The 13,004-nt window shown below is 48.1% G+C and overlaps 1 protein-coding gene across 3 annotated transcripts in view; it reads right to left on the reverse strand.

Moving 5' to 3' along the window:
- Window positions 1-1,265: 1,265 nt before the first annotated feature.
- Window positions 1,266-13,004, reverse strand: part of LOC139232411 (uncharacterized) — a 197,288-nt gene continuing 185,549 nt past the window's right edge. For all 3 annotated transcript variants that reach the window (XM_070862586.1, XM_070862572.1, XM_070862577.1), the window contains 2 exons: window positions 3,140-3,296; window positions 1,266-2,831 (listed from right to left, as the gene is read on the reverse strand). In XM_070862586.1, the coding sequence (XP_070718687.1) occupies window positions 2,347-2,831; window positions 3,140-3,296 (642 nt within the window). In that variant the 3' untranslated portion in view covers window positions 1,266-2,346. The remainder of the gene's footprint in view (window positions 2,832-3,139; window positions 3,297-13,004) is intronic.

Below are 13,004 nucleotides of genomic sequence, written 5' to 3' on the forward strand. Positions count from 1 at the left end.
AGTTCATTATTTAGAAAACAGTTAACCTTGTTGTCTTAGTTGTCATAAAGCTATATCATTAAAGAACAAGCTTTTATAAGTGTGCTAAAATTGTCATTATAGCCATCTGAAGGATCTGAAGAAAAATTTATTAGCTGTGGTAGTTTCCATTGTAGGTCCTATCTCTAAAATGGACTTGGGAGGCAAATACTTTAAACTGTTAAAAGTATAAAGTTATAACAAAAGGCATGATTCCGCGGCCCTGGGAGCACGGGATCTCAGCATTATCCTTAAAATGTAAGCAAAACTCTGAGCAAACCCTTACAAGGTCAATCATTTCGAATATAGCAGCATGATGATGTGCAGGAACTTCATACTACTAGTACTGGACCAGGAACTCTGGGATTGTGGGGACAAGTTGAATTTTTAAAAATCTAAATAGAATAAGGGGCCACCCACTTAAAACTGAGATGAGGAGGAATTTCTTCTCTCAGAGGGTTGTAAATCTGGGTATTTCTCTGCCCCAGAGAACTGGGTCATTGAATATATTTAAGGTGGAAATAGACAGATTTTTGAGCGATAAGGGAGTAAAGGGTTATGGGGAGCGGGCAGGGAAGTGGAGCTGAGTCCATGATTAGATCAGTCATGATTTTATTAAATGGCAGAGCAGGCTCGAGGGGGTCAAATGGCCGACTCCTGCTCCTAATTTTTATGTTCTTATGTTCTTGTGTTTTGAACTGGCGCGAGGAAAATTGACTTTCAAAGATGCTGAATTGTTGTCAAAATTTAATTTCCTTCAGTGAAGGGAACCTCGCATTCCTACACATTCCAGTCGACATATGATCCCAGTCCCATACTATGCGGTTGATTCTTAATGCCCTCAGGGGAACTAGGGATGGCAATAAATACTGCCTTGCCAGTGTCACCCACATCCCAACAATTTTTTTTCCACTGTAGTATTCATTTAAGATTGTGTTTTAGTTATTGGCCAGGAATTTTCTCGGAGCTGCCACGGCTTTGCTACGCTTATGATTTCAATGCAATGGGGTTTCCGCCGCTCTTCTGGCGAAGTTACAGTGGGGGAGCGGGAATAGCTCCAAGGAAATTCCGGGCCATTGTGTCACTTTTGTATCTGCACTTTATGGGCCCCGAAATTGGTCGACATACCGCCTCCTAACGCCCGCGTACCACCCGTTTCCCGCCCAAAAATGCTATTTTGGTCAAAAAATATCTACATACCACCAACATACCACTCAGCGGAATATTCACCATTGACATACTGCCGAGCGGTATGCACGCCGTCCACCAGGCAGGACTGCCCGCATACTGCCCAAAAAGTCCGATTTTCATTGCATACTGCCGACATACCAGCGTGGCTGCATACCGTCCTGGAAAAGGTGGTTTTACATGATCTTAAGTGGGTGGGAATGGGTGGAGTGCATCGATCTGCCATTTTGGAAATTGGGAACAGTCAGCTAAAGCAGCACCTCTGTATTTCTGAGGTGATTTTACAGTGCAATTTAGGTTGGAAAATGTATTTTTATTGTTACTGAGTAACTTATAAAGATAGAAGGCATTTTAGTTTTTTTTCATTGAAAAATATTGTGGAGATTTGAAAAGAATGGGACCTGTACTATCTCAGCCTGTATTGCTGACAACCTGTCTAATGGAGGAACCAGATGTGAGAAGGTTTATTGAGCAGAGTTATAAGGGTAATGGAGGAGGTCACAGACTGATGAGGAGGAGGCCTTACCCTGATGACTGTTACCCCAAAAGTTTGACACTGTACAAGAGTGCTTAAATTTAATTCAAACGGTTATGTAAAAATCTCAAAAATATACAACAATTTTAAAACTTTGTAAAACTTATAACTATAAAACAACTAACAACTTTAATAACAACTTTAACAAAACTTTAACAACTTTAATAACAATTTTAACAAAACTTTTCAACTTTAATAAACTTTTACAAATCAAACTTAAATTATTCAATGCACAAGCACAACAAAAAGACCGCATGCTACACCACCCTTGGGACTATTCCCCCTTTTCTTACTCCTGCCCTTCCCTTTCCCAATGCCCCTGAGCCTGAACCTCCCTGTGCTGGTACCAAGCCAGTGTGCAGCACTACACCCCGAGTGCTGTTGCTGTCGTTGGGGGTCAGACATTACAGGCGCAATAAATGGGGCCTCAGGAGAATCTCGTGACGTGGAAGGCGCGGCTTCAGGGCTGGAAGATGCTGTCAGCTCCCCACCCTCAGGTACTGTCGACCTGACTACAATGGCATGGGGGGGTTCTGTGCCATGTCCTGATCTCGTCGATTGCTGTATGGCTTCAACAGCGTCGGCGGTTCGTTCCATTGCGGTGGTCATACACAACATATCTTCCGACTGCGCTCTGATAGAGCCACGATGTTTGTGGCTATCATAGTCCTGGCCTTGAGCAGCTCGTGACCTATGTCAACGCTGGCCTGTGACAGACGCACTATGTCCTGGTACACGTCTACAGCAACCAACCTTTCCTGCACCAACCTCCCTCGCTGCAGCAAAGGTGCTGCAAAACTAGGGGTGTGTTGCTGCACACGGTTTGGTCTGGCAGAATCAGAGGAGCCATGGGGGAAATCCCCTGAATACAGACTCTGTGATGTTCCAGCTGGCCCACATGGAGCTGGTGTATCCTCCTCCATCTCCACCCCCACCTCCACTGGATGCAGGATCAGCGGCTCTTCCTGTTCCTGTTCCTCTTTATCTTCCTCATCTCTGTCAGGGGTGAAGTCGGGAGAGGGCTGGGTGATGCCAGAGGTGGAGGCAGTAGGTTTGTCATCGGTGTTGGTGTGCACTGAATCATCCAAGTCTGGAAGTACAAAATAACATTTAAAAAAGCTTGGTACCAGGGGAGGGGTCAGGGTTACATAGTACAGTGACTTACCGCATCTTAATTAAATTACCACCACTGCTGCAGTACTGCAATACATATCGCAGACAGACAGACAATATGTATATGCATTGCGTTACATGCCCCCAACATTGCAGTACATCACATGAGACCAACATTACAGTGCAATAAACTTACATTAAATTACATCAGGCCAACATTACAGTTACAGTTACATTACATGACATGAGAGGACCGCATCACAAACTGCATTTTATTCAACTTACCATCCTGTGTGAGTGGGTCAGCTCCAATGCCGGTGGTGGCACAGTTGCTATCCTCAACCAGGGACAGGGCATGGATCTCGATGTTAGTCAAAGGCTCCTGGGTTGTGGGTCCTCCCCCCATATGCCGCTGATCAGCTGCTATTGCAGATGTCTTCTTCTGCAGAAAATAAAGCAAATCAAAGTAGAAATCTTCAATCCATTTAACATCACAGATACACAGGGTCACACACACATATACACACGCACAAATAAAAAAAACACTGCATTGATCCTCTTGTCATTGCTTGAAAGCACGAATACATCGCCGTAACCTTAAGATAAATAACATCATCCATGTGACAAGGAACCTACATTTACATGGTGCATGACATATGGGGGGTGCATAAATAAAATCATTACTTACTCTTGTACCGTCCCAGGTCATTCCACCTCTTATGGCACCTTTCCCCGGTGCCTACCATGGTACCTGTGGAGGACACAGCCTCCCCGATTTCGTTCCATATCCTGTTGTACTCCTTTCGGGAGGTCTTTCACGACCACCCTTCGTTACCTCTCTGTTGTATGCTCGAGAAAGGCAGGTAACTCCATCTAGTCGAAGGTGGGCGTTCTCAACCTCCCATCCTTTTCGATGTTCCTGCCCTTTGATTTTTTTTCTAACATTTCCATAATATTTCTGTTGTTATTGTAGTGTATGGAGCAAGAGTCAGACTGAACACTGTGAACTCAAAGTAAAGTGTGACCTTAGTCTTTTATTGCAGGTCTCCAGAATGCCTCCCCAATCTGTGAAGTCTCCTCAAATACCTGTGCTCCCAAGGGATTATGCGATCCCTTGGGACTCCAGGGGATGAGTCCTCTGGTGGCTGTACAGAGTAAATACAAGTTTACATATATAACAACACACCCCCCCGCCAAAGTCAATAGTGTAACTATTTATAATGTGAGTCAATCTGGGGCCCTTCTTGCCCTGGTTCATCGTCTCGGTGTGAAAGCTGGTGTTGTTGAATCATTTGTTGGGCCCTTGCTGGGCTGCTGTGCAGCTGGCCTTGCTGGGCTGCCTGGTGTGTTGGGCCTTGCTGGGCTGCTGTGGATGATGGGTTCTGCTTCGTGGTCAACCGTGGTGCCGGTGGCCACTGGTGTGTATGTTGGGAGATCAAAAAAGGGAGGGTCCAAGGTGGGATGCTCAGGATAGTCCGTGAATCAGAGTTTGATTTGGTCCAAGTGTTTCCGGTGAATGAGTCAATTTGAAAGTTTGACCCGAAACAACCTGCTCCCCTCTTTGGCCACGAGAGTGCCGTGAAGCCACTTGGGACCTTGTCCATAATTTAATACAAATACAGGAAAATTGATTTCAATCTCGCAAGACACATTTGCGCTATCATAGTATGCACTTTGTTGAAGCCGCCTGCTCTCTACCTGTTTATGTAGATCAGGGTGAACTAACGAGAGCCTTGTCTTAAGTGCTCTTTTCATGAGCAGTTCAGCAGGTGGGATTCCAGTGAGTGAGTGGGGTCTCGTGCGGTAGCTAAGCAGGACTCGGGATAGGCGAGTCTGCAGTGAGCCTTCAGTTACCCTCTTCAAGCTTTGCTGGATGGTTTACACTGCTCTCTTTGCCTGACCATTGGATGCTGGTTTAAACGGGGCAGATGTAACATGTTTGATCCCGGTATGGGTCATGAATTATTTGAACTCAGCACTGGTAAAACACGGCCCGTTGTCGCTCACCAGGACATCGGGTAGGCCGTGTGTGGCAAACGGACATGTTAGCTGACATTATCTCACATTCAATTCACTTGGAGTACATGTCTACAACCAAAAGGAACACTTTACCCAAGAACGGGCTTGCATAGTCGACGTGTACCCGAGACCACGGTTTGGAGGGCCAAGACCATAAACTTAGCGGCGCCTCCCTGGGTGCATTGCTTAACTGCAAGCATGTATTACATCTGTGAATGCAGGACTCTAAGTCCGCATCGATACCGGGTCACCATATGAGGGACCTGGCTAGCGCTTTCATCATTACGATGCCTGGGTGGGTATTGTGGAGGTCATTGATGAAGGTGTCTCTGTCCTTCTTGACCACTATTCGATTGCTCCACAGAAGACAGTCTGCCTGTATAGACATTTCGTCTTTGTGCCACTGGAACGGCTTTATCTCTTCCTGCATTTCCAGTGGGACACTGGACCAGCTCCCGTGAAGCACACAGGTTTTGACTAGAGATAATAAGGGGTCCTGGCTTGTCTAGGTTTTGATCTGCCGGGCAGTGATGCGTGATTGCTCACTTTCAAATGCTTCCATAACCATGGCTAGATCTGCGGGCTGCGCCATTTCCAACCCCGTGGTAGGCAATGGCAGCCAACTAAGAGCATCGGCGCAGTTTTCTTTGCTTGGCCTGTGGCGGTTAGCGTAATTGTATGCGGACAACGTGAGCGCCAATCTCTGGATGTGGGCCGATGCATTGGTATTTATCCCTTTACTCTCGGAGAACAGGGATATAAGTGGCTTATGGTCAGTTTCCAATTCAAATTTTTGCCCAAACAGGTATTGATGCATTTTCTTTACCCCATAGACACACGCTAATGCTTCTTTCTCAATCATGCTGTAGATTCTCTCAGCCTTAGACAGACTCCTGGATGCATAAGCAACCGGTTGCAGTATCCAGAAATCATTAGCTTGTTGCAATACACACCCGGCGCCATATGATGACGCATCACATGCTAGTACCAAACGCTTACATGGATCATACAACACAAGCAATTTGTTTGAGCATAACAATTTTCTCGCTTTTACAAAAGCATTTTCTTGGCTTTTGCCCCAAACCCACTCGTCCCCTTTTCATAGTAAGACATGCAGTGGTTCTAACTGAGACCCGGTAAGAAATTCTCTGACACAGGCTCGTCCACAGGGTGATCAGCATGTGGCTCACGGGAGGTGTTTGGACCTCTTGTGCTTTTAGGTGCTGAGACCCAGTAGCTCAGGAGTCCCAGAAACGACCGCAGCTCTGTCACGTTCTGTGGCCTCAGTGCATTCTCGATTGCCTCTGTCTTTGCATTGGTGGGCCTGATGCTGTCCGCCGCAATCCTCCTTTCCAGGAACTCCACTTCAGGCGCCAGGAAAATGCACTTCGAGCGTTTTAACCGAGGCCCACGTAGTTGAGTCGACTAAGAACCTCTTCCAGGTTCTGCAGATGCTCAACTGAGTTTTGACCTGTGACCAAGATTTTGTCCTCTAAGACCATGGTGTGCAGGACTGATTTCAGTAAGCTTTCCATGTTTTTCTGGAATATCGCCGCCGCTGATCGGATTCCAAATGGGCATCTGTTATAAACAAAAAGATCTTTGTGCGTGTTGATGCAGGTGAGGGCCTTCGATGATTCCTCCAGTTCCTGCGTCATGTAGGCTGAAGTCAGATCCAGCTTCGTGAACATCTTTCCTCCCATCAGCGTTGCAATGAGGTCATCGGCCTTTGGTAGTGGGTATTGGTCCTGCAGGGAGAAACGATTAATAATTACTTTGTAATCGCCACAGATTCTGACTGTGCCGTCTCCCTTGAGGACTGGGACACTAGGACTGGCCCACTCATTGAACTCGATCGGGGAAATTATGCCCTCTCTTTGCAGCCGGTTTAGCTCGATCTCTACCCTTTCTCTCATCATGTACGGTACTGCTCTTGACTTGTGATGGATGGGTCGCGCCCCCGGAATTAGGTGGATCTGCACTTTTGCTCCTTGGAATTTCCCGATGCCTGGTTCGAACAGTGAAGGAAATTTGTTTAAGACCTGGGCAAACGAAGTTTCATCAGCGGGCGATAGCGCTCGGACGTCATCCCATTTCCAGCATATCTTTCCCAGCCAGCTCCTGCCGAGCAGCGTGGGACCATAGCCCGGTACCACCCAGAGAGGTAGCTTGTGCACCACTCCATCGTGGGAGACCTCTAAGGTAGCACTGCCGATTACAGGAATCAGTTCTTTCATGTAAGTTCTTAGTTTCGTACGAACTGGAGTTAAGACTGGCCTTGAGGCCTTGTTGCACCACAACCTTTCGAAAGTCTTTTTGGCCATGATGGACTGGCTTGCGCCCGTGTCAAGCTCCATTGACACCGGGAGTCCATTTAGTTCAACATTCAGCATTATCGGGGGACAATTCATGGTGAATGTGTGCACCCCATGTACCTCTGCCTCCTCGATCTGAGGCTCTGGTTCATCGTCATCCTCCATAGATCTGTCCTCCTCTGCAACATGGTGTTTTGCAGATTTAACAGGCTTTACAGCTCGCCTGCACACTCGTTGGAAATGCCCATTGTTCCACAGCCCTTGCAAATGTACTCTTTGAATCGGCATGAATGGAAACAATGATCACCCCCACTGCGCCAACAATGTGTTAATGGCCTTGCATTCATCACCCTTGATGGTGGACTCTGAGACATCTGCGGACATGCAGCTGCAGGCATGTGTGACCTGCCCTGTACGTTGTAATTCGAAAACAACATCACTTTGTTCACAGTACTTGTAGCAGCACTTGTGTGCTGAGAGATTGCTTTGTATTGTCACTGGTGGCAATGAACGCCTGGGCTATCGCTATGGCCTTACTCAAGTTTGGAGTCTCTATTGTGTTCCTAACACAGATGAGACTGCACACAAGGAGGTTAAGTAACAGGGACCTCAGTCTTTATTAAGACACTCCAGAGTGAGGAACAGGCCTTAGGGGCCGGCTTATATACAGTGCTCCCAAGGGATGCTGGAATCCCTTGGGACTTCAGGGGATGCGCTCCCTGGTGGCGGAACATGGGATTGCATGCTTTACAGATACACAACATCACACCCCCCCAAAGTCAAAGTGAACTATTTACAAGGTGAGGCGGTCAGGAGCCTTTCTTTCCCTGGTGGACCGCATCGGTACAGATGTCTGTTCTGGTGTGTTGGCTGTGCCCTCGCTGGGCTGGCGTGTTGTTGGCCCTGCAGGGCTGCTGGGTGAAGCTGGCCTTGCTGGGCTGTTGGGCGTGATGGTATTGATTTCCTGGTCCGTGGTAGTGTCGTTGATTATTTGGGTGTGTGTTGTGGGCTCGAAAAAGGTGGTGTCTGCTGTGGGTTGTTCAGGGCAGTCTGTAAACCACAGCCTCGTTTGGTCCAGGTGCTTTCTGCAAATTTGTCCATTGTCTAGTTTGACTACAAACACCCTACTCCCTTCTTTAGCTATCACCGTGCCCGCGATCCACCTGCGACCATGTCCATAGCTTAGCACATATACAGGGTCATTTAGATCAATTTCCTGTGACACAGTGGCGCGACCATCATTTACATTTTGTTGCTGCCGCCTACTCTCTACCTGATCATGCAGATTGGGGTGAACCAGCGAGAGTCTGGTTTTAAGTGTCCTTTTCATGAGTAGCTCAGCCGGGATCACCCCTGTGAGCGAGTGGGGTCTCGTGCGGTAGCTGAGCAGTACTCGGGACAGGCGGGTTTGGAGTGAGCCTTCTGTGACTCATTTAAGGCTCTGTTTGATGGTTTGTACTGCCCGCTCTGTCTGCCCATTGGAGGCTGGTTTAAATGGTGCCGAGGTGACATGTTTGATCCCATTGTGGGTCATGAATTCTTTAAATTCAGCACTGGTGAAACATGGCCCGTTGTCACTGGCCAGTATGTCAGGCAAGCCGTGGGTGGCAAACATGGCCCTCAGGCTTTCAATGGTGGCGGTGGCGGTGCTTTCTGACATTATTTCACATTCAATCCATTATAAAAAAGCATCCACCACCACCAGGAACATTTTACTGAGAAACGAGCCCGCATAGTCGACATGGATCCTCGACCATGGTCTGGAGGGCCAGGACCACACACTTAGTGGTGCCTCTCAGAGCGCGTTGCTCAACTGAGCACACACACACTGCATTGCCGTACACAGGACTCTAAGTCAGAGTCGATACCGGGCCATCACACGTGGTATCTGGCTATTATTTTCATCATTACTATACCCGGGTGTGTGCTGTCGAGATCCGGGATGAATGTCTCCCTGCCCTTTTTGGGTAGCACTATGCGGTTACCCCACAACAGGCAGTCTGCCTGAATGGACAGCTCGTCCTTTCGCCACTGGAATGGAATTTCAACGGGGATGCTGGCCCAGCTCCCATGCAGTACACAATTTTTTACTAGGGACAGCAGAGGACCTTGGCTGGTCCACGTCCTAATCTGGCGGGCCGTGACAAGTGATTTATCATTTTCAAATGCTTCCATGACCATCAACAAGTCTGCAGGCTGCGCCACCATCAACAAGTTTGCAGGCTGCACCATTTCCACCCCCGTGGTGGGCAATGGTAGTCGACTGACAGCATCCGCACAGTTCTCGGTGCCTGGCCTGTGGCGGATGGTATAGTTATAAGCTGATAGTGCAAGTGCCCACCTATGTATGCGGGCTGAGACATTAGTATTTATCCCCTTGTTTTCAGGGAACAGGGATATGAGGGGCTTGTGATCGTTTTCCAGCTCAAATTTGAGGCCAAACAGATACTGATGCATTTTCTTTACCCCGGACACACAAGCTAATGCCTCTTTCTCAATCATGCTGTAGGCCCTCTCGGCCTTCGACAAGCTCCTGGAGGCATAGGCGACAGGTTGCAACTTCCCCGCAATGTTAGCTTGTTGTAATACACACCCGTCTCCGTACGACGATGCTTCACATGCTAGCACAAGTCTTTTACACGGGTTATACAATACAAGCAGCTTGTTGGAGCATAAAATGTTTCTGGTTTTCTCAAAAGCAATTATTTTGTTTCTTCCCCATACCCAGTTCTCACCCTTACGCAATGAAACATGTAGGGGCTCGAAGAGGGTACTTAACCCCGGTAGGAAGTTACCAAAATAGTTGAGGTGTCCCAGGAACGACCGCAGCTCCGTGACATTCGGTGGCCTGGGTGCGTTCCTGATACCTTCTGTCTTGGTGTCTGTGGGCCGAATGCCATCTGCTGCGATCTTTCTCCCCAAAAACTCCACTTCTGTTGCCATGAAGACGCATTTCGACCTTTTCGGCCGCAGCCCTACGCGATCCAGTCACTGGAGGACCTCCTCCAGGTTTTGTAGGTGCTCGACAGTGTCCTGACCCGTGACCAATATGTCGTCCTGAAAAACCACCGTGCGTGGTACTGACTTGAGTAGGCTCTCCATGTTTCTCTGGAAGATTGCTGCAGCCGACCGAATTCAAATGGGCATCTGTTGTAGATGAACAGTCCCTTGTGCATGTTGATGCAGGTGAGGCCCTTCGTAGACTCCTTCAGCTCCTGCGTCATGTAGGCCGAAATCAGATCGAGCTTGGTGAACGTCTTGCCTCCTGCCAGCGTCGCAAATAGGTCGTCTGCCTTAGGTAGCGTGTATTGGTCCTGTAGCGAGAAACGATTAATAGTTACTTTATAATCGCCACAAATCCTGACCGTGCCATCACTTTTGAGTACTGGAACAATCAGGCTGGCCCACTCACTGAATTCCACTGGGGAGATGATGCCCTCGCATTGAAGCCTGTCCAGCTCGATTTCCACTCTCTCCCTCATCATGTGAGGTATCGCTCGCTCTTTGTGGTGAATGGATCATGCCTCTGGGACCAAGTGGATCCGTACCTTCGCCCCGGAAAAGTTTCCAATGTCTGGCTCAAAAAGGGAAGGAAATTTGTTAAGAACCTGGATGCATGAGGCCTCTCCGACATGTGATAATGTTCGGATGTCATCCCACTTCCAGCGGATTTTGCCCAGCCAGCTCCTTCCAAGCAATGTGAGGCCATCGCCCGGGACAATCCAGAGTGGCAGTTCGTGCACCATGCCCTCGTAAGTAACCTTGACCATGGCACTGCCCAGGACAGTGATGAGCTCTTTGGTGTACGTTCTCAGTTTCGTGTGGATGGGGCTCAGGGCTGGTCTGAGTGCCTTGTTGCACCACAGTCTCTCAAACATCTTTTTACTCATGATGGATTGGCTAGCACCAGTGTCCAGTTCCATGGCTATGGGTAAGCCATTCAATTTTACATTTAGCATTATAGGTGGACATTTCATCGAAAATGTGTGCACCCTGTGTACTTCAGCATCTGCCTCCTCTCTCTAAGGCTCAAAATTGCTTTTGATCCACCATGGACCGATCTTCCTCTGCCACGTGGTGTTTAGCAGGCTTTGTAGAGCTTGCAACTCTTGCAAGTCAGCTCTTGCAAACTTACCCTTTGAAGCAGCATGAATAGGCTGAATGGAAGCCTCCACAACGCCAACAAGGTGTGAATTGCCTTGCATTCATCCTTTGTTGCGGACTCTGAGTCATCTGGGTCACCTGAGGCCTGCTGGCAGTTGCATACTCATGGTTTCTGCCCTGTACATTTCTGCTTGCAAACACAGTTCCAGTTAATTTATGAACATTGCTAGCACTTGTGTGCTGAGAGATTTGTTTGGTGTTATCACTTGTGGACATAAACACCTGTGCTATCGCAATGGCCTTACTGAGGGTCAGTGTCTCTACAGTCAAAAGTTTTCGTAGTATGGTCTCGTGGCCAATGCCCAGTACAAAAAAGTCTCTGAGCATCTGCTCCAGATAGCCATCAAACTCACATTGTCCTGCAAGTTGCCTTAACTCGCGACATAGCTCGCCACTTCCTGACATTCAGATTGCTGGCACGTGTAGAACCGATACCTTGCCATCAGCACGCTCTCCCTCGGGTTAAGATGCTCCCAAACCAGCTCCTCACACGACTTATCTGTGGGTTTCACCGGAGCCAGAAGATTCTTCATGAGGCTGTAGGTTGGTGCCCTGCAGACCGTAAGGAGGACCGCTCTCCTTTTTGCAGCGCTTCCTTCTCCGTCCAGCTCATTGGCTACAAAGTACTGGTATAGCCGTTTGACATAGGCTTCCCAGTCCTCACCCTCTGAGAACTTCTCCAGGATACCCAGAGTTTGCAGCATCTTTGCGTTGGATTCGTGTACTTGTTGTGTTCCTAACACAGATGAGACTGCACACAGGGAGGTTAAAGTAACAGTGACCTCAGTCTTTATTAAGACACTCCAGATTGAGGGACAGGCCTTCGTGGCCGGTTTATATACAGTGCTCCCAAGGGATGCTGGGATCCATTGGGACTTCAGGGGTTGTGCTCCCTGGTGGCGGAACATCGGAGTGCATGCTTTACAGATACACAACAGTCTCTACAGTCAAAAATTTGTGAAGTATGGTTTCGTGGCCAATGCCAAGTACGAAAACGTCTCTGAGCATATGCTCCAAATGTCCTTCAAATTCGCAATGTCCTGCAAGGCGTCTGAGCTCGGCGACATAACTCGCCACATCCTGGTCTTCAGACTTTTGTCGGTGTAGAACCTGATACCTTGCCATCAGCATGCTTTCCTGTGGGTTCAAATCCTCTCGGACCAGTGTACACAAATCGTTGTTTTATTTCTCCGTGGGTTTCGCTGGAGAGAGCAAATTCTTAATGAAGCCATACGTTGGTGCTCCACAGATGGTGAGGAGGATCACCCTTCATTTGGCAACGCTCTCTTCCCCATCTAGTTCGTTGGCCACAAAGTATTTGTTGAGTCGCTCCACAAAAGTTTCCCAATCATCTCCCTCCGAGAATTTCTCCAGGATGCCCACTGTTCTCTGCATCTATGGGTTTGCTATCTATGTCTCGTCGCCAGTTGTAATGTATGAAGAAAGAGTCAGACTGAACACTGTGAGCTCAAAGTAAAGTGTGACCTTGGTATTTTATTGCAGGTCTCCAGTGTGCCTCTCCAACCTGTGAAGCCTCCTTAAATACCTGTGCTCCCAAGGGATTATGGGATCCCTTGGGACTCCAGGGAATGAGCCCTCAGGTGGCTGTGCAGAGTAAATACAAGATAACATATATAACAAATATGATTTTT

Source organism: Pristiophorus japonicus, chromosome 2 (genome assembly GCF_044704955.1).
Source record: "Pristiophorus japonicus isolate sPriJap1 chromosome 2, sPriJap1.hap1, whole genome shotgun sequence".
Classification (NCBI taxonomy): domain Eukaryota; kingdom Metazoa; phylum Chordata; class Chondrichthyes; family Pristiophoridae; genus Pristiophorus; species Pristiophorus japonicus.